The 23,661-nt window shown below is 34.0% G+C and overlaps 1 protein-coding gene across 1 annotated transcript in view; it reads right to left on the bottom strand.

Moving 5' to 3' along the window:
- The window catches only part of LOC149419047 (UNC93-like protein MFSD11), a 61,326-nt gene that overhangs the window by 35,499 nt on the left and 2,166 nt on the right, over positions 1 to 23,661 (bottom strand). Inside the window, exon 2 of the mRNA XM_089638089.1 lies at positions 15,996 to 16,165. Within this exon, the coding sequence (XP_089494215.1) occupies positions 15,996 to 16,165 (170 nt within the window). The remainder of the gene's footprint in view (positions 1 to 15,995; positions 16,166 to 23,661) is intronic.

Here is a 23,661-nt window from a genome sequence, read left to right as displayed (position 1 = left end):
ATCAGCCATAAATCACCACTACACAGTATCTACAATGTGAATTTAGCACACCAATTTGATAGCAAACAATTTGGGAGTCGAAAAAATCGGATATGATAGATAACTAAAATAATAATTATTGGGAAATCCGTGTCCCAATCAAACGCGTGGGAGATAACTAATCACAAACCGTGTGACATTACAAGGATCGCTGCTTATGTTTTATGTGACCCACTTATAATTTTGCCCATTATTTGCAATGAAGAAACCATATGTTTTCTAAAATGGACAACGAGTCAAAATTATGCACGGCCATTTTAGATTTTAATGCATGCACGCATTTCGCATTAAGTTTAGAATAATAATGAAGTGAACAGGTATCAGCAATTCACTTTGTGAAGTAGTGAAGATGTACAAACTTAGCTAAAGCAAAGGATTATTGTTTGACAGATGAATTGGAGGGAAATTTTTTAAGGCGGGAAACGAAAGGAAAACAGTATTTTAGATTGATTAAAGGCGATAGTACCTACCTAATGTGTTACGGAAATTATATAAGAAATAATAGACAGAATAGGAAGAGAGCTAATACGTGTAGGCGATGAACCATAAATACGCTAGTGCAAAAATCAAATAGAAGAAAAACAATAACTAGGTACTTATTACGAGTAGCAACACCGCGGTAAGTTGGCAGGGCGGGCCCTAGGGGGCGCCTGGCGTTAGATTTTGGCGCCCCTTGTCAAAACCAGTAGACGCCTAAATAGGTGCACTTCCCAACCTTCCTCTTTCCCATCTCCTTCATCTCCCCGCTACCGTTAGCCTCACACCATACCCCAATTGGGGATGCCATAGTCTCACTGGCTTCAGACAGTTGAGAGCAGTTGGGACTCTTCTGCGATTTTTTTACAACAAAATAGAATAATCGTAATCAATAATATTAGGATAATTTCTATTTTTGCGTGGCGTCGTTTTTATGAAAAGCAATATAAAGGGCGTTGTTTTTGGGGCGATTTTTAGGTATTATCAGCGCCTTTACACCTTGGCAATTCGGCGGCCGGAGCACACTGCTCCAATTGCGCCCGCATAGGGCCGGCCCAAATTGTTAAAGTTAACAGTAAAAAGCAAGTAGGTACTTACTGAGATTATTTCGGGTCGAATTCGAAATGATCGATTAATCCAATAATTGAAATAATCAGCTAGGCTATCGATTGAATTTCATAGAATATATTTCTGTTGTAAAATTAATTTGCAATATTAATGTATTAAAAATCAACCTGCGTATCTTTGCGCTTGCAAAACTCGAAAAGTAGTCAACCGATATCGCTGAAAATTTCAGAGTTTGTTCTTATTGGTGCCAGGAGTGTTTAGGGATTGGTTTGAATGGTAGAAAAAATCTGAGACGCCGAGAAAAACAATAGACAATAAAGACAGAAAGGCAATAGCGAGGCATTGTGGGGTTCACTAAAATTATAATATTTTTAATAATTAATCGGTCGCACAATATCGATATTATGAAAAATAATAATATTTTTAATAATTAATCGGTCGCACAATATCGATATTATTTTGGCGTCGTTAATATTATAGCAATCATATTAATTTGTTTTTTTTCGGTTTATTAATATACATGGTGTCCGGGGTAAAGTGCATTTACTTCGGGAGGTGATTCTATATGATAATACAAGTAAAAAAGATAAATGTTTTAAGATAGTTTTCGGGTAATAATATTGAATTATTTGTGTGGAAAAATAATTATTTTTGTAAGGGAAAAGTTATTTGACTTTTTTACTTCTACCATCATATACAATCACCTCCCGAAGTTTGTGCACTTTACCCCGGACTGTATTTAGGAATAATGTTCTTTATTCTATTTATACCTATACCTCCCCTAAACCTAATACAAACGAAAACAGATGTTGCGAAATATTAATCGATTAAGAATCTGATAAAAAGTTTCGATTATTAATTATTACCATCGCTAATCAAGAAGAAAACGTGCGGCATATACAGGATTTTCCAATAAGAGGTGTTATTTTGATATTCAATCGTAAAAGATCAATGGTTTCGTTGCTTGTGTGACACGTAGCGCCGTCTTGTTGAAAGTAAACGTTGTCCAGATCAATACCATCCAATTCCGGCCATAAAAAATCATTAATCATCTCTCGATAGCGATCCATTCAACGTAACTGTTGCTCTAGCCTCATTTTCGAAAAAGTAAGGTCCAATGACTCCGCCGGACCATAAACCGTACCAAACAGTCACAAGTTGGGAAAGAGAGGCTTTTCAACAATAACTCTTGGGTTTTCCAAGCCCCAGATGCGACAATTTTGCTTGTTGACGAAGCCACCGAGGTGGGAATGGGCTTCATCACACAAGATGATTTGCATTTGATTCACTCAAGTGAATTTTAATAATTTCAATGCGTTGATGAAGCGTGTATCGTTCCATTTGTATTAATGGCGTAGTTTCTACTTGTCAAATGTCAAAAAATGACAGCTTCAAAAGTAACACTTACCAAAATAGCGGGCTATTCAAAATAACACCTTTTATTGGAAAACCCTGTACATCAATATATGAATTATTACTGGTCGTTTTTTTTTTTTTTTTTTTATAGTGAATACCTCACAAGAGTCCCAACTGCTCCCGTCTGGAGCCAGTGAGACTATGGCATCCCCAATTGGGGGATGTTGTGAGGCTGAAGGTAAGTGGGGAAGGGAAAGAGGAAGGTGGGGAAGTACCTGGCTATTCAGATCTAGTCACTAAACACGGCTAAAGCCATTTGGAGCAACGTTTCAATTCTGAATGGTGGTCTTACACCAGGGCGATACTGGTAGTATCTTCCACTCTGGAACGTGCCGCAAATATACTATATATTATTTTAATTCATTAATTGTGAATTTTAATTAATTAATTGTGAAATAACACAAATTAATCAAATAAAATTTATTTGCGCACGCCGGGTTCGAACCCGCGACTTTCGGAATGGCAGTCCAATGCGTTACCACTGGACTATGCCTTATGCGGCTTACTATGCGTTGAGCCTATATTATAGCATATTGCACGTGACACCAATGGATTGTTTTGTCAAAGGGTACTGTTACGTGCTAAGAAATGCGGAAGTTAATTCAATTATTAATCTTACGCAATCCACATCGCAAATCGTGATTCGCCACCGTCCTACGTATTAGGTAGGTGTGTACCTGGAATAAATTAAGTGAAAGTAACATAAACCAATCCCTATTAATTCCTAGAATGAGATTTGAAATAAATCTATTTGAATTTAGTTTCACTCAGTAACCGCCCTCCCCCGGCCCTGTCCATAAACCCTCCAGCCCTCTGGTATACATATTGACCGTTACATTTCTTAAAGATGCTCTCAGAAAGTCACAAAATTTGTGTAAATTTCAGCTTCTCAATAAAATCCAAATAAATGGAATATTTCTGAACGGTTCCATGCTAACTCAACGCAGTGACTATTGAACACACTTTTAAAAGTGATATAAAGTCATTAAAAAAAATGATTTTTTTTAACCTAACCTAACCTACCTAACAAGTTTTTGTTTCATCACTTTCCATGACTTTATATAACTTTTTAAAGATGTGATGAATTATCATTTTGATGATTTATCTGGTCACCTTTCTGAACGTATCCAAAAACTAATAACTATTTTAAAAGGTGATGAAATACGACTTTAAATTTTACTATTACAAATAAACATATAATTTTTTATATATTAATTTTTTTAAATCAAATATACAATAGTTTTAAAAATGGCTGACCTCGGGTAAATGTATTATAAATATTACTGTTACCTCACTTTTGTCGTTTCATATAAAAATAATTAATACAAAATCGGAATTTGTTTTATTATTTTTTCACAAAAAGGCTCCACAAATGTCCTCTCCTTAAAAAAACCTTCCACACAGCATCCCTTAAAGATGACATAGGCCGTGTGGAGGCAATGTAAAAAAAACAGATATTAGAATAATTGAGAAAAGGCTAATTTGCGGGAACACGTTTGCTACCACTGATTTTTATTTTTATTTTATTTTCTTTATTTTATTTGGGAAACAAACAGTTATACAAATATATTTTTATACAAATCATTTTTACCAAGTTGCATAAACCAGTAAAGTTTCCACAGAAGATTCATTTTATATAAAGGTAGAAAAACATATGAATACAAATAATACAATACAATATAAATACTAACTAGTAGAAAAGGAACATCTCCAAAAAAATAAAAAATAAAAAGACTACAGATTCAACCCATACAAAAACAATACACACACTAAGGGCCCGTTCCCACTTCCGTTTTCAAATCGGGGGCGGGTCCCGTTTTAAAATCGGATGCCCTAGTGGCTGTAGTGGATGTATGGAGCTGTTCACACTTGTCCGACACGATTTGAAAACGGATCCGACATTTTTTGTCGGATGGCTCGCCTACGCAGCGCGTCCGTTTTCAAATCGTGTCGGCACACGCTCGCTCATAGTGTTGTATGGAGCTGTTCACACTTGTCGTCCAGTCGTTCCGGCAGAGTCCCCGCCAAACCCCGACCCCTCCCCGCCCGCTCCCTGTCGCAAGGAAGCAGGCACGCTGCGTGCTTGTATTTGGTTATTTTGTTAAGTAAATAAATCAAAACTACAATAATGGATAAGGAAATAAATCCCGAAAATTTAATACCACTGGTCGAAGAAAGAGTATGGTAATATTTTATCTTTAACTAAATAAAAACAAAACACTTGGTGTACACAACTTTTGTACATCAAAATTTTTATTTTATTTTATTTAAGTTTACTTTTTTTTAAATTTTAAAGCTTTAATGAGATGCACGGAAGAGCGTATTAGTTAAATAAACACATAATAAAAAATATTTGAGTGTTTATTGTTTTCTTACTTTAAAATATCGATAGCCTTTCTTCAGGACAAATGCACTTTCTCAATTTTGTATTTTGATATGTTAAGCTCTCTGAAACTCATTCCAGTAGATGGTTAAAGGAAGTGATAGACATTCTCTTAAGCCATTAAGCGCCCTTGAGGTGATTTTTCATGGTGAAAACGGCGCTATATAAATAATCCATTCATTATTATTCTAAAATAATTAAAGAACTTTAGTTCATCACTTCTTAACTCACCAATTAACACTTGGAAAATTCCTACAGAAAATCATTCGGCTATGATTGGGTGTACTCAAAATTTTCTTTTCACTTTTTTCCTTCTATTTAATAAGTACCACATGACAACAAGAGCTTCATCGTCGTCCATTGCGCACCATTACTGAATAATGAGCAAATAACATGTTTTTGTTGAATCGACAATTATTTTTTTTCGTAGAGTATGGTCCGTTTTTAAAACGGATCCGTTTTTAAAACGGTAGTGTGAACAGGGCCATTGGCCGTCCGTTTTTAAAACGGGACCCGCCTCCGATTTGAAAACGGAAGTGGGAACGGGCCCTAACACTACTAAGTTTCCCGCAACGATCGAACGCTACTCTCTTAGGAATGCTATGAATCCTGCGAGGCTCGTATTGAACACATCGATATTTGTGCATAATCTATTAAAGGTGCTACAGCTTCTTCTTATAAATACATTTTCAACATAATTAGTATTGCTCTTAGGAATATAAAATGTGTCCGGAGATCGAGTTACTCTTAATGGACATCTGAAATGAATATTTTGTAAAAGGTATGGGCTATCAATAAAATAGTGGATTATCTTATGTGGCATTACTAGGTCTCTGATATCTCGGCGTTGATCAAGAGTTTTAAGGTTCATGGACACATTGTTTTCATCATTTCGCATGCGATAAGAGACATATTTCAAAAACTTTTTCTGAACTCTTTCTATGTTTGATTTATATGTAGAACTATGAGGGTTCCACACTGTTGATGCATACTCTAGGTGGCTTCGGACGTAAGATATGTAGAGAATCTTAAATGTTTGTGGATTTTTGAAAACTGAACATACTCTAAGTATAAATCCCAGCATTTTCAAAGCCTTCGACGTAATATGCTCGATATGAGATTGAAAAAGAAGCTTACTGTCCATTAGGACTCCAAGATCTCTAATCACATTTACCTTGTTTAAGAGTTTGATCTAGACTATAAAAAATAATTAAACGTGTTGTTTTCTATTCATCAAAGCAGTAAGCACAACGCACCTACGTGTTTAATAAAAGTATTGTATTTTAACATATTTTATGTTTTCTGCATAATATAACCGCAAAGGTCGATAAAACAATTTTAGCCATCTGGATATGCTAAATGAATAATATTCAGATGAATGGCCCATTCGGCTGATAACTCAACACAGTCACAATTCAACACACCTTTAAAAATTGATATAAAGTCATTAAACGTTGAAAAAAAAATTAAACCTAACCTAATCTACTTAACCCAGTTAATTAAGTTTTTGTTTCATCACTTTCCATGACTTTGTATAACTTTTCAAAGATGTGATGAATTATCATTTTGATGATTTATCCGGTCACCGCATTGAACATAGACGAGGCCGGAATTAAAAAAAACTCTTCGAGTTGAAGCAATACCTTCTTTTATACCATCCTAACCACTTACATCTCACATATTTTGTAAAATAAATTAAAGCGATGCACTACGTAGCAATGCGAAATCGTGTGTTTTTGGTTTGAAAATTTGGTCGCCTAGAAATGTTTCAGATGCTTTAAATAAATACAGCGAGTATAATACATTTTGGCCTTTGAAATAATCGAGTATTTTTTACATAAGTCTTTTTATAAGCCCAGAAAAAAATAATTTATAAGGCCCATGAAAACTGCTTTAAAGTTCAAAATTTCCTACTTACGAACCCATTTTCGGTTATGGTTTTATTGTATAATGTGGCAAATAAAGTTATTTATAAAATGATCGGAAAACATTTAAATATTTATGCCTGAACATCCACAAAATAAAATAAAAGGCACTTTTTGGCCATGTTTTTTTCTCGCCTAAATCAAAACAGCTGGATGGTGAAGCGGGAATTTAAGCCTTATCGCCATCTACGTAAGGAGTGTTATTGATGGCGGCTCGATTCAAAATATTACACGACGTAGTGCATTGCCTTAAGGTTATTCCTTAAAAATAAACATTGCTCATCAAATACAGCGCCATTTTGGTGCTTTTATCAAAACGTCCTTAAATAAAGTTGACCATTTTTAAGTCAGCAATTGATCCTAAACCAACAACGTTTTATTTAAATAATGATTACTTAAATAAAATGAAAGTGACGCTTTGAGATTCGACCCGTCATTTCAAGGTTTTGTACATAGTTAAAACCGCACTTGGTCTATTAGGTATACTGCCAATATATCCATAGACGTTCAAATTAATAGACCAGCCAGTCAGTGAAAGGGGAACACTACCTATTTTGCGAGGAGTGCGGGAGGCAACGTCACTCCTTTTCTGTGATTTGTCAACAAATGAGTCTGACAGTATATATGCGACTCGCATTGTAACATCACCATTCAGTCCTCGAAAATAAATCTGCTTACAAATTACTTGTCCTTTTTACAATGGTGCGCAAATTTCTGGCTGCGTAAATAAACCTATCTGGAATTCCCAAAACGGATAAACAAAGGTTCGGACTTGTTTCCAAAATATTATATTTTGTTACTCTATTTAGTTAAACACTTTTACAAAAAATGTGTCATAATTTACCCACCTCTTTCAATTTTTAGTGTCGCTACGCTTAGCGGTCATCCAGATCTTGCACAGAAAAGTCCCACAATGGACTGCGCTGCAAACCTTTACTTTTATACGCAGGAGGATCTGGTTATTTTAATGTTCGCTCTTCGGTGGCCAATGTACGACTGTTGTCGTAGTTTATTCTAAGCATTTTCGAACCTTCCTGGTGCCAAAAATATGGTCACGTGGTTTGTTTCCAGCTCGTCTAGATTTCATGTTGGGGCAAGTCTATTAATATGGATGTATATGAATTTACCAGATCCGGGACGAGGTTTTTAACGCTTGGGGTACCCTTTCAAAACGTGCCTCCACAATAAAGTACAAGTGAAAACCATGTTTCATGACAAAAAAAAACTTAATACATTATGTAGGTACTGCAGTTACAAAAAGCATTAAGTCAAAGCTAATAAATGTTATTTTCTTAGAGTAAGAACACTCTCTCTTACTCTTAATTCAAGGCTATAATATAAATAACTATAATATTGAAAAAATAGTAATTCTGTGAGTTTCTGGAAATTAGTTTTTTAAAATGAAATATTCTGGGTATCAGTTTTTAAGTGTCTTATAAATATTAAATTCGCTTGCCAAACAAAATGCTTGTCCCGGATCTGGTAAAATAATATGTATGAATGTATTTCGCATGGAATCGCATACCTATTTATAATAGTTACCTACCAACTTGTAATAGTACATACACTACACAACAGCATTAATATTCCTAGATAACCTTGTAAATAAATAGCAAATGTTCGCTGTTTCTTTCGTATTGCCAATCATTAGCAGGTAGCTCACTTTCATTGACATGAATTCCTATTACAGGCTATTTGCTAGACAACATTAGAAGGCACAACAATATCGTCTAGTCTTTGAAATGGGAGTACGTGATGGTTTTGAAATAAAAGCACTAACTTGTTTGTTTATTGCTGTTGAGTATTACTAAACAAACAACAACACATACAAGAAAATATGTTGATCAGAACAAAGGAGCGATTGAATCATTTCCATGCAGAATATCGTCGTATTATTATAAAGACAAAATAAATAAAATGAGGTAAAAGAAACAATAGATTTCGGAATTCCGCAGGGAACGACATTAGGTCCCATACTATTTATTTTATATGTAAATTAATTTATTTAATTAACCATTGGTAAAATGTTATATCCTAACTATGCTGATGACGCAGTAATAGATCTTGAAAAAAAACACATTAACACAATAGAAGCATCAGCAAATGAAGCAATTAATATTCTGAAAATTTTGTTCGATATAAATCTATTATCACTAAACATACCGAAAAACGTACCTTTGCTGCAGCTATCAAAGTTCACATTCAGATTGCGGTTCAAAATGTATTGATTTATATAGTAATTCGGAATTATAATCGATAGTAATATCAAATGGAAATCTCAAATAAATTAAAGTATAGATAGAATGAGTCTTCCACTTATCTAAGATGACTTGATCTAAGGTCAAAAATGTTTGTAAATTAGAACACTCCCGAAGGCAAAACTGCTGACAGTCATGACTAATTAGATATACCTACGTATGTGGTGGGTATAACACACTGAAATATTAAAAAAAAAAACACATAATTATTAAATAAATATTTGTTTTAAATCGTAAGTTTAAATCATTTTTAACCTCAATACTCTTAAAATACTTGTTAGAAGTGATAGCCGACCTAATACGGGTATATTCTGAGAATTATAAACTAACATAACGTGTGCGAAACACTTTTGCAAAGTTCAGTTTCGCCAGCATTACAAAATGGCTCAACGATAACACATTACCATTCACGATTTCTCTTCTCATCAAATTTTGCGCAGTCTTGTCTACGTAATTGTGAAACTACAGATAGATTAAATAGTGTATACATAATAATATAATATAATGATATAAGACTATGCTTGCAATTTGCAATACTGATTCATTGCCACTATTACTAGTCAACAACTTGCAAGGCAAATTATCAAACAGACAAAATACGAACACGGTATAAAATACAATTTACTATCTAATCTAATTTACTCTACTTTCAATAAGTGTAATTTACATGTTTTATATATATAAACCTTCCGGAAGGAATTCACTAAATGATAGTGACAACCACCCGAACGTTCCCGACTGTTCCCGAACATTCCAGAATGTTCCCGCGATGTTCTGGAATGTTGTGGAATGCTCTCAAATACTTTCGAATGTTCTGGACTGTTCTAAAAATTTATAGAGGGTGAAACTTCCAGCCCTTATATCTTCAAAAGCCCGCCCTTCAGGTAAAAATGGGAACCTTCTTCGTGGATGGGGGATAGAGGGCTACCACACCATATAACTCCCTTGATCGTACCGGGACTGGTTTCTGAGTTTTAGCGGCAAGCACATTGTAGACTTACTTTTATAATATATTTGTTATTGATTAGCTTTATTATACCTTTATTTTAAGAATAATATGTACCTGGTCTTGAACACAATTTAACTACTACATAGTAATGTCATATGTATATTAATTAATCAACCACTCTACTTTTCTTTAAAAAAAGTTCCGAAATACAAGTAATTCAAAATAGAGCCGTACGTAATATATATAATCTGCCATGGGATACACATGTACAAGATATATACTCACAGACACAAATACTTCCTTTTACAGTCCTGCCAAAGTATAACATCACAACTGCCATTCTACAAATAATTCAACACTCCTCACACACCAACACTAAACCAGTCTTTAATTCTGACATACACCAGCACAAAACACGATCACAAAATCAAATACATTTATCGTCATCTACTTACACGACCAAATTTGGAATTAACTCCTTACAATACATTGCACATAAACAATATAACGCATTACCTAGTAATTTAAAACTTCCGGCAACGAACAAAAAAACATTGACAAAAGCTCTTAAAAGCTATTTCCTTAGCAGTTTCATAAATGACTAACACAATCTTTCTCTGGAACTCCATAATAACATCTGCGTTTATTTATTTTAATTTATTTTATTTATTTGCCTTGTCCTTTCTAATGTTGTCTTTCCCGAAATGAGTTTTATAAACTCATTGGGAATAATACATTATTACTTTTTTATCATTTTGTAATGTATTATCTTGTAATAAAAAAAATAATAAACCAGATTGCCTATTTTTTTATTATTTTTTTTATTATTTTAATATAGATCATAGTTACATTAATACATACATATTTTGCAAAATATAATATTTAGGTACATAATTGGTCATGTATACCTTATCAGAAAAGAGAAATATATAACTGGAAACTCGTAGTGCAAGCGGAAAACTAGTGAAACTTAAAAAAAAAACTGTTTTATCTTTAGTATTTCGATGTACACACATACAAGAGTATGTATATATTTTTTTATTTCTATTTTTTTTCGGCACCTAAATGGTTATAAAAAAGCTTTTAGAGCCGGGTCTACGGTTTAACGCATTTTAAAGAACTTAAACAGCTGATATTTACCCCTTAGCGGCCGGTTAAAAAATAACAAAAAATTCCTACTGGATTTAAAGGAAAATGAAAGCTCAAATCGAAAATGTTTTGACACAAAATTGACCGCAAATGTGATTCACCAGTTTTCCGGTGGTACTACGAGCTTCCGGACACCTTGTATATGTTATAAAAATGTAGTTTTTCAAATATTTATTTGAGCTTTTGTGAGCAAAATGAGTGTTTTTGGTTTGAAAATTTGATCACTTAGAAATATTTTAGAAGTTTCTAATCTAAGTATTTTAATCAAATACTTAGATTAGAACACGTTTTGGCCTTTGAAATAGCAGAACATTATTTTCAATCGTAATAATTCGTTTAAGACGATACACTACGTCGTGTAATATTTTTAATTGAGCCGCTATCAATAACAACCCTTACGTAGATGGCGATAAGGTTTAAATTCCCGCTTAACACCATCCGCCTGTTTTAATTTTATAAATAACTTAATTTGCCACATTATTCCATAAAATCATAACCGAAAATGGGTTCGTAAGTAGGAGATTTTGAACTTAAAAGCAGTTTTTATAGGCCTATACATTCTTTTTTTCTGGGCTTATAAAGGGACTTATTTAAAAAATACTGGATTATTTCAAAGGTCAAGATGTATTGTACTCGCAGTATTTAATTAAAGCATCTGAAACATTTCTAGGCGACCAAATTTTCAAACCAAAAACACATGATTTGGCATTACTGCGAATGGCATCGCATTAACTTTAACAATTATATCTCATTTTTTATTATTTGGACGAGATAAAAGTGAAGGGGGTTTCTTACAAATTCCCCAAAACAAAACGAACGTGTTATCGAGTTCTCTCAATTTTTCCATGATTGAAGTAAAAAATTAAGCAAAAATGTGGTTAGCGTTTTTGACACCAATTTCACGTTTGATATTAAAAAAAATTTATTTGGAAATAGTAGTAGGTACATATTTATTTTAAATGCATACACCCGAAAGAAAAACAGTATTTGTGTTTAGGGAAAATTAAAAAATAATATGTATACCAGCACATTTGAAATACACAGAAAACATTGCAAACTGAACAAATGTGATGAAAGTACTGAAGGGTTAAGGCGAAGCTTAATGCTAAATCACTATTTTGATTAATCTTTATAATTTGTGTACATTATGAATACCAAAAAATATGCTTTAGATAAATTGAAGGTTTTCCTATCGTTTCGCTTGAGTAGAATACAAATAAATAAATAAATTACTGAATAAAAAATATAAATGTAAACAACTAAAAAAAATTTTTTTATTTAAAATGTATGCACGCGTAATGGAAACATTTTTTAAAAAAATGCAGTATTTTAGCTAAGATTATCTGTGACAGTTTCACATGATTAATTTTTTTGCTTTGTTATAAAATTATTTACAAAATAAATAAAAACCAGTTTTGTGCTCGATCGAACGTTTCTAGACTCCGTTTGTCAAGCGATTTTAATGCCTATTACCTACGATATGACGGCCGGCATAGTCCAGTGGTAACGCATTGGACTGCCATTCCTAAGGTCGCGGGTTCGAACCCGGCGTGCGCAAATAAATTTTATTTGATTAATTTGTGTTATTTCACAATTAATTAATTAAAATAATATATAGTATATTTGCGGCACGTTCCAGAGTGGAAGATACTACCAGTATCGCACTGGTGTAAGACCACCATTCAGAATTGAAACGTTGCTCCAAATGGCTTTAGCCGTGTTTAGTGACTAGATCTGAATAGCCAGGTACTTCCCCACCTTCCTCTTTCCCTTCCCCACTTACCTTCAGCCTCACAACATCCCCCAATTGGGGATGCCATAGTCTCACTGGCTCCAGACGGGAGCAGTTGGGACTCTTGTGAGGTATTCACTATAAAAAAAAAAATTAAAAAAATACCAAGAATATACACATTTTTGGCTTAAGCGATTCAAGGAATTTTAAATCTTATCGCCATCTACATATAAGGAGTGTTATTTTAAGCGGCCCGATTTCAAATGTTACATGAAATTGTGTATCGCCAAGATGTAAATATAAACAACACCCTTGGGCAATTTTTCACAAAAACGGCGCTATAAAAAATATCCCATTATTTTTATATAACACTATAACTATTTGGTTCTTTATATATTCAGATGTTTAATAGCGCATTAGCTGAAATGGTCGAAATAATGGTTTTGCCACTGGAAGAAAACCCGTCTTTACACTATAGTCATTCGACATAATTATTATTGACAAATATGTTTCCATGAATAATAAGTATAATTTTTCTGAGAGTCATTATATTATGTACTACAGGGTTTTCCAATAAGATGTGTTATTTTGATGTTCAATCGTAAAAGATCAATGGTTTCGTTGCTTGTGTGGCACGTAGCGCCGTCTTGTTGAAAGTAAACGTTGTCCAGATCAATACCATCCAATTCCGGCCATAAAAAATCATTAATCATCTCTCGATAGCGCAATCCATTCACCGTAACTGTTGCTCCAGCCTCATTTTCGAAAAAGTAAGGTCCAATGACTCCGCCGGACCATAAACCGCACCAAACAGTCACACGTTGAGGATAGAGAGGCTTTTCAACAATAACTCTTGGGTTTTCCGAGCCCCAGATGCGAAAATTTTGCTTGTTGACGAAGCCACCGAGGTGGAAATGGGCCTTATCACTCAAGATGATTTGCATTTGATTCACTCAGTGAATTTTAATAATTTCAATGCGTTGTTGAAGCGTGTATCGTTCCATTTTTATTAATGGCGTAGTTTTTACTTGTCAAATGTCAAAAAATGACAGCTTCAAAAGTAACATCTACCGAAATAGCGGGCTATTCAAAATAACACCTCTTATTGGAAAACCCTGTATAATAACCGATGTCCTTGAGTTGCTCTCAATCTCTCATGTGTATTTTGCGTTCTTTCTCAAGTAGCTAACCTGATATCTTGGCAAGCAATACACCTCGTTTTTTTTATCTAGACTATGCAGGACCTTTGTCCATAAAGATATACGAAGGTATTTTACAACAAAAAAAAAACAAGACAAATTAGGCGTAGATAGAGCAAATTGACATACCTGGATACCTTTGTATAAAAAAGAACACGACAAAATACAGTGTTTTTCCGATCGATGGAACGCGAATATTTTGTGTTAGATAATATTATAATAAACCACATTATGTTGTTGTTTATTAAATTGACACGGAAGTAAATAGCGAGATCATAAGAATTTGAATTCGTCCAAAATTAGTAGGTGATTATTATTGTCAAATAATGGCAAGTAAAGACTATATCTAATTCTAACCTGGTTAAACAGGTATGGAGAACGTTTAACGGCCCTTTGAAAAAAAACAATCCACTAATTTAATAGGTGGGTGGAAATATTCAAATAATGGATAGGTTTAATCCAATTCGTTATTAAGTAGGTACCTATGTGAGCGGTTTATTAAATTACTAAAGCGGCAACAAAGTAACTTGTGTTGTTTTTTTTATGAAAAATATAGTCCTAAAATTGTCCAAAGAAGCGAAGCTAGCAGTCCACAATGGAGTGCTGGTACCTACCCTGTTGGTAGCAGAAGTTGGGGACGCCCGAGGAAGACATGGCACTATCAAGTGAATCAGACACTTGAGTCGGGCCATGTCAAGAGTCAGAATAACAGAAGAGTATGTATGAGACAATGTATGATTGTGAATGAGGCAAGGGATGTGTGTCAAGACTGAGTTGTTTGGCGGTACGTCCTCTCTGCCTACCCCTACGAGGAAACGTTGTGATGGTTAATTAGTTAGTCTTTTGTCCTTCGGATGATTCTAGGCTCGAGACGCGATATCGAAATAGGAGTAGAAATTACTTGATGACACAGGAGCAATCAATAAATAATACGCAGAATGTTAGGGAGAGGGGGTAAAAAAAAAGTAAAATTAAATTTTGGTCTTCTGTGAAATTTTTTATGTGTTTTAAAAAAAACGACATAGAAAATCAGTAGAAATTGGACAGCTTGGGTTAAAGTGAGAGGTTCGGCGGTTACTCTGCTTGAGTGACCAGCGACGAAATTTATTAAAATTGTTTTTCAAAAAAAAACTTCAAAAAAGTCACCCGAGACCAAAATTTGATCCGCATTTTTTACTCAAAATAATGTCAGGAATCACCCTGTATGTTTCTTGAACCATCAACCCTTCATTACCAACAGAATGAGAGCCAGTCAACTGGAACGGATTGGTTATATACGCCGATCGTCGGTTTTCCAAGCCAAAGACTGCCGTATTCGGTAGGTACAGTCAACCGTGTTACATAATAATAATCTCCGGTTTTGGCTTGATTATAGACATCTATTTATTTTGGTTATTGTTGAAATTATGCAAGTAAAAAAAACCCAAATGACACAATATCGTTTAGGAATGTGTTACGCTAAAGAATGATTGGTTTCCGTGATCAGCCTAAACCAGTAAGCAATTTTCAATGCCCCTATTTTTTTAAATACTGATAAAATAAACACACAAATAAATTATTAGAAATATAAAACGACAACTCAAAATCATCTTTAATTACTTGTAACCTCTCCCTCTAGTCACACTTTTAGATGAACGAAATCAGAAATAAATGCTTTCCAAGAGGCGGATTATATTTCTTTATCCTTGGTTAAGGACATGTTCTTAGTGTTGTACCTATCCCCCTCATGTTGGCTTTGGTTTGGACTGGAGCGTTCCCTCTGGTTTGTGCCAAGGCTGAAATGAGGGGGTGGATATATTGGGGACGTTGTCCTTGGCTAGGGATTGAGAATTCGCCTCTTAGAGCATTTACTGTTTGTCCTTTAGGGCAACTTTATACTAGATAGAATTGTTTGTACTGACCAGTAGGTGATGCCCCCGGCCACCATGGCCACCCTGGGCCCCGTGAGGCTGATGAGCGAAGGGGCCAGCCAGTTGAAGATGGCCAGGGAGGCGTATATGATGGCCAGCGAGGTGTATCCATCGCCCTGGAAGCTGGGATCGTCGGCCGTTATGCTGTCCAATATGGTTTTCTGCAAACAAACAAACAAGGGTGGTTTTAGCTAAATTGATTGAAAAAATACCGCTCGTGGAAAATGGAAACAACAGTTGACCATTATTGGCAAACATAATTGGAGATTTATACTTGATGCTGAGTACCCTTTTCATTTTTATGCCAGTATTTTTTCGGCATTTTACTCTGCTGTTGATTTATTGACCGAATAAATAAGAACATATACATTTCGCACACTTGACCACTGTCTTCCGATCAAGTAAATAATGCAAAAAGTTGTTGCTGACATCGTCAGAAAGATATTCTGTTCACGTTAACATGGAATGGTGGAAAAAACAGTTAATTCGCTTACGTGTACAGAATATTAGGAATAGGTTAGAGCCATTGATGTCAATGGTTAGAGCCCTATGGTTTTCCATGGCGCTTTGACTGTTTTATATTGAACTATCTGAAGTCTCCGACGTTGTCCGGGCTTTCGCAGGGTTTTTCAAAATCATATGTCGACAAAGATCAACTTAAAATAGATTGGAAAGTAGAAGGTTTGTACAAATTTGTAGGAAAATAGCAGGTAACATCATTGAGTCATAAACGGGTTTTCAACATAAAAATCTTTTGATACTTATTGTACCTGGTGACAAAAATACCTTTTCAACAATACATCTAATGCTATATTATGTACGATGTACACATGAAACTAAGTTTAAATGAGCAATAAAAAATAGTTTATTAAGAATTTCATCTTAAAATAACGGGAAACTACAGACTTCTTTTTCGAGTACAATCTATCGTAAACAGTAATTAGCACGGGATGTTTTGAGAATAATAAGTGAAAAGGTGAACATTTAATATTCCCAATAATAATATTACATTTTTGTTTGAGTTTCAAAAGGCAACTAATTTCAGACCTATTTGCTAGTTATTAATTTGTATTATTTATTAGCTTTTTTTTAAAAAGTCTTATCTCTATACCTTCCAACGTTTAACTCACATACTATTTAGTTTATTTGTTATTTGTTATTTAGACGCATATTAATGATTGTATGCATGTACGGTCATACTTGATGTATATTATACTTTGATTTACTTTACCATTTCAAGAACTATTTTTTATTTATGGCGTTGGTATTTTGCCATTACTTATTAGTTTTTTATTCTATAGATACAACACACATAATTTTTCTTCTTTTTTTAAACATTTGTTTTATAATACATATCAGTATATTATATATATATTTATTTTTTATTTACCTTACGAGTAAATTATTTTCCTGGTTTTCAGTGTTACTGGTTTACAACACTTACATACATAAATTGTCAATTTCCTCTGTAAAAGCCCGATAGGGCGTTAATGCATAATAAATAAATAAATAAACCATATTTTGTAGAAGTTTATTAACGAAGATAATAAGTATAAACAGATTTCCGGAAATATCATAACGTTTTACAAGAGTATTGATTTCCGGAAATTGTTGGAAGACAGCACTACAAAATATCAATGAGTATGTGAAAGAATTAAAAAAATATATCTATTAAAAATTATGTTTGTAATCCAAATTTAAACACGTTCATTAATATCTGGTCGGACTATTAGGTAAACATTTTGTCTTACTAATTAAATTCTTACACGCCCGTTCAAAGTTGGTGTGGTAAAGCCGGCCTTGAGCCTGGTTTAAGAGCGTTTTAACCAAGCAAACGACATGGTAAAGTAAAGTTTTTAACTGTTCTGCCTTACGCGCCGCGTATTATTTACTAGCGTAAGAATAAAGATGAACACTCTTTATTATTTTATAGATGAACACGGTGAACATCACATTGACAGAACTAAAACAAAATGTAATAAATGTACGCTCAACAATAGAAAATAAATTAAAAAGAATTAACAAATAAATAAGCACTCAATAACTCGTCAGAGCATATCAAAAGTGTACACCAAGTGAATAAAATAAATTACTATAATTTCCCCAGTTTGCTAACATTTACATATATTTATATCGTTTATTCATTAGCGAAAGAAATTTTCTAATTCCTAATGTAACTTGTGGAATTTATAACAACAGTACCTGTCCATAAATAATTATTATCGTTTTAATTTTCACTACAGTCGTTTGTCGTGACATAAGTTGATTATCACTGCGGACAGAAGAGACGACATGATGGGACAACAAGTTTTTATTATTTCCATTACAAAATTTCGACGTTTTTTTTCGTCGAAATAACCACGATGACATAATTTTATCTCCTAAAATACGATGATACGATACGATTGTATCACCCGGTCGGGAGCACTCCTGTCCCGGTGCTACCGGTATGCCAGGGGGCAATGATTTGTTAGGACTTATATAGGTTAGGCAATATATTGTGCAATTCGGGTTGGAAAGAGATTGGGGTTTAATCGACCGTTATATTCATGGAAAACTGCCAAAATTTTATCTCCTAAAAAAATATATAAAATATCCAGAAATAAAAATTAAAATGTTTTGATAATTATAGATTGTGGTACAAGTATGGGTACCGCCGCCCCGGGCACCATTCATTGGATGAACAACACCTCTGCCATAGGTCATTCCAAGTGGTTTGCTACATTTGGTGACTTAGCAGGGGTACCTGGGTTCACGGAGTGAGGATTGTCTAGTTCTTGGCGGCGGACGCGTCAGCCTACTGACTAATGAGACTGATTGAGGGAAATCTTTTTACCTTTTCAGCAGGACACTCTCGACCGATCGCCTTGGAAGGGATGAATCAAAACTACTATTACTATTTATTATTATTATTATTATTTACTTACCTATCGGTTATTATTTACCTATTTTTATTTAGATATTTTATTTTTTTCTTATACTTTATTATTCATACTATCCACGTTGTAATTGTTAGTATGGTTACCCTATGATTGTGTCCTTTAGTTAAGTTAAGAATATTATCGTTGCCAACTTACTGCCCAATGCTTCTTTTGTTGACATTTTTGTTTTATTTTTCGTACATTTGTTACTAAAATTTTATTTATTTTTGTCTACCGGTCTCGAAACAACCGTGTCATTAACTTTTCTGTTTTGGGTTTAAATTTAATGTTATTATTGTATTAAGTTTACATATATGTATTTTTTTAAATTATATAATTGTTAAGCTGCACATCTTGATACAGGAATGCCCTAGTGAGATGTGCAGAGTATGTTTTTTATGATAAAAACTGTTTTTTGAATAAATAAATCGAAAAAAAAAAACGTTCGTCGTTCCTGGACACGCTGACCCCCAGATTCCTACCCACCCCTTATACCTTTTTCCTTTCCAGGCATTCCTCTCCTTCCTTTCCTTAAAAAAACCCTCCCCAAATATGACATATGCCCTGAGGGATATTATATTCCTCAGGGCCTCCTGTGATAAGCTAGTATAAAAAAAGTGCTTTTAGTGTCGCTCTAGTGAAAGACAACCTTTCAGAACCAATAAGTTGCTTGAAATAGCTTTAGCCGTGTTTAGGAACTAGATCTGATAGCCAGGAATATATAGATAAACAAAGGAATCATGCCACATCTATCAGTCACAAATATTGGCCAATATTTATACACTGCGTTCTTTATTTTTACAAACACTTTCTCCTTATCTTGAAGTGTTTGTCTTCGTCTCAAAGCGAGTTACTTGTTTTAAATTAAATATCAACATTGCCTTATCAAAATCTGTGGTAGCGATTTAATATCTTGATAGTATATATATAAACCGTGATTTAATTCATATTTATCTAGTTTAAAAATTATTTGTTTTTATAAATTGAATCTATAACATTTAACACACTCTATTTATTAAAAATACAGGTAAAAAAACCTTTATATTGTTGATTCTGAATTTTAAATATGATATCGACAAATACGACGTTAATCAGTTCAGTGCAAAACGAACTCTAAGAAAAATTATTGCCTGAACAGACTATGCAATAATTACAATGGCGTATTCTCCAAGGTGGATATTTTCAGTTGCGAACTTACCAAATAGAGGTCCATAAAAGAATATTTCTCTGATAGTTTGTGAATAATGTTATATCTCTATTGTTTATATTTCTATTATCATTTGATTTATATCTACAACCTCTCTCCATGGCTATAAATGTATTAATAAATGTTTCGTTTTCTAAATTTTTCGTTTTATATAATCTTTTGTTTTGTATAAATTTTTCATTTCATATTCTTTTTTTACAAATTTACATTACTTATTTCTTATTATGCTGTCTCAGTAGAGGTAAAGTCAAAAGGAGGAAATCCATAATTGGTTTTATTTTGGCTATATAATACTTATGTACAAACTGAAATAAATGTAAACTGTCGATTTCTCGAAAATTAATAAATAAATAGGTCCCAATGGTCGAGTGGTTTAAGACGCCTGTCCCGGTAAGACAAGAGATCCTGGGTTCGATTCCTAGTTATGACCTTTATCTTTTTATTTTTCTGTGTCTTGTTCTGTTTCATGTTTCGTTTAGATTTATTAGTATTATCTTCCTATTCAATAATATATACATTGATGGGTATAACCTTTAAAATAAGTTAAAAGAAGAAAAAAAAGTATGTTCCTATTAATAAAAAAAATTAAAATAAATTTTATATTTTTATAAAACAAGAGAAAGGTCACTGTTATCATGATATTTCGAAAAACCATCCCTTCCCCTTTTACAACACCTTAGCATAATTTTGATACTTATTGATGAAATTCTGCACACTTGGCGTTCAAAATAAGTGGAAAATTACTGTCTATATCTGATTTCGAAAAAAATCCCGGGCAACGCCGGGACCTCAGCTATAGTATTTAATAAAAGTGAAAACCCGTTTATCTCAAACATTCGAACAGGTTATTGAACCTTGTCGAGTAGTTTCAATAAACATTTTAAATCGGGCAATTGTTTTAACCTGAGCTTGTCGAAATAGTCATCACAATCAATTACTGAGACTGGGCTTCGACAGATTTACAAAATTACAACAAAAAAACTGGTTTATCGAAATTTTCAGGTTTGTTTCCCGGAGGCGTGTACTGTTTACTATACACGTATACAGTGTACTAGTTTCCAGTTCACTATAAACACAACAGACTGACACCAACACGCATTACAGCTGTTTTAACTTTACACAAATATATTGTGTAAATGTAGCAGTTTGTAGCAGACCGGTAAGAGTTTTGACTCTGGACTCAGAAAGTTGAAGTTCAAATCTAGGAATAAATAAAATACAAGAATCTAGGTAGAGTGTAGATGACACTATATTAAGTGCAGTGTAGAAGACACTACAATTTATATAGTGTAGAAGATATTACATATCATATGCAGTGTAGCAGACGCTCTATGTGCAGTGTAGAAGACACATTCTATGTGTAGTGTAAAAAACACTACGTACAGTGTAGAAGACACTACATTATGTACAGTGTAGAACAGAGGTTCCCAAAATGGTCTATATGGGGGTCTATGTCAGCGAGAAAATATTTTGGGTCCACGAGTTTCAAATGGGGGTACATACGAGAGGACCCCCATTTAACTCAAGTCAACATTTAGGAGTTCCGTAAATGACACAATAGACCTAACACAAATATAATAGACTGAGAAATTACTTATTTGATATTTGTATTTTTATATTTCGTAAAGTTGTTAATTGAGGTATATAAATAGAGTCTACGTTCCTTTTCTCGTCAGAATTAATATATTCAAGCAAAAAATTGCACATTGGAAGCCGCGAATTTTCCTAGTTCCCCAACTTGTTTTTGAATAACGTCCAGGGTAATAATGACGTTCAACATTTAAATGCACTTCACACAGACTTAAAAACTAAGTTTGGGGACATTTTGACTATGGAAATGCAACGTTGAAGAATCGGATATCATGTGACAAGAAGAACTGACCGGAATAAGCACTGACAAAAAACTTAAGGGGCGGTTCTGGAGGGCCAGCTACAGAAAGAAATTCCCGTTGCTTATCCTCCTTCATTTTCATTTGGTGTAATACCTCACAAGGGTGCCCCTGTCTGCACAATGTAAAGACAGAACAACTATACCGCCACCCGGTTGTTGGGCAGGCAAGGGAAGGGAATATTTTTACTAAAAAAATTAATGATTATGACATGGGACGTTAATAGTTTTAGAAAAAATTCAATATTCGGCAGGTAGGGGGTCTACGGGGCAAAAAAACTAGGTGTAGTGTAGAAGAAACTATATATTATATGCAGTGTAGAAGACACTCTATGTGCAGTTTAAAAGACGCAAAATGTGCAGTACAAAATACACTATGTAGAAGATACTAGGTGCAGTTTAGAAGACACTACATATTATGTACATTGAAGGAGAAACTACATGTCATATGCAGTGTAGAAGACACTCTATGTGCTGTGTAAAAGATACTACGTACAATGTAGAAGACACTCGTATTGCCCAGGTGAGAGGCTACTACAAAAAAATTAAAGCGTTACCGTCTTAAAACAGCAACTACTTACAAAATTACACAATATTGTAATGCTATAGTTCCACTGGCTTCGGACAATGGAACTATTTTGTTGTGTCACACTAAAACAAAAAATATTTAGAACCAAATGAAAAGATTCATTATCGACGGCGGACGTTTAAAATTGGACAACCAGCTGTCCTTGAAAAACGTGGCATAATATTATTTGGTATCAGTAACCCAAAGTAAGAAAACCCGCGAGAGTTAACATTTATTAAAAAATGGTACCCACTTTGCTCGCTTCTTCGGCAAGTTTCGTTTTGCGAAATGTTGTTTTATGTCTCGTCAAACCGCTTTTTAATCGCATTTTTATTAGACTATTATTGTGATTTCAATTATAATTTGTTTTAATTCCGTATACCCGGCGTTGATCAGATATATTTTACCGTGCATAAGTATCTGTTTCACTTTATCGTGCCATGCCATCCTCGGACGTCCCCGACTTCTTCTGCCATTCAAACCGAACTCTCTAAACACTCTTGGTACTAATAAGAACAAACTTTGAAATTTTCAGCGATATTGATCCAGTAGTTTTGGAGTCTATAGGGCACAAACAAAGAAACAATAATTTTTATATACAGACTGGCTGACGTATACCAGAGGTTGTGAATTCTAGGATACATATCGACATTTCTCTACTTTCTATAAATATAGTATGCATGTATTATATATATAAGCCTTCCAGAAAAAAATCTCTAAATGATAGTGAGAACCCTATAAAAATCCGTTGCGTAGTTTAAAAGAACTAAGCACACAAACAGACAGACGCGGATAGAGACTTTATTTTATACTATTTAGAGAAGATGATTCTCACACAGGAAGCCCTATTTGTGGTGGATCTTTTTAATGAGACTTGAAAAGACCCGTGTTGTAGGAGGGAGGAAACATAAAAGCCGGCAAATAATTACACAACCTGTTGATCTGGGTGATTGAAACTTGTTCAGATTGTTAGTAAAAAATCACCCGGCATCTTACGTTGTTTAGCCATTGACAATAGATTTTTTTGTGGTTGTTATTGACTAGACAGAGAGGTCGATCGCTTTTAAACAGGG

Source organism: Hesperophylax consimilis, chromosome 12 (assembly GCF_061612785.1).
Source record: "Hesperophylax consimilis isolate HC1 chromosome 12, BYU_Hcon_1.0, whole genome shotgun sequence".
NCBI classification, from domain to species: Eukaryota; Metazoa; Arthropoda; class Insecta; order Trichoptera; family Limnephilidae; genus Hesperophylax; species Hesperophylax consimilis.
This window is presented reverse-complemented; position numbering and strand designations above follow the sequence as displayed.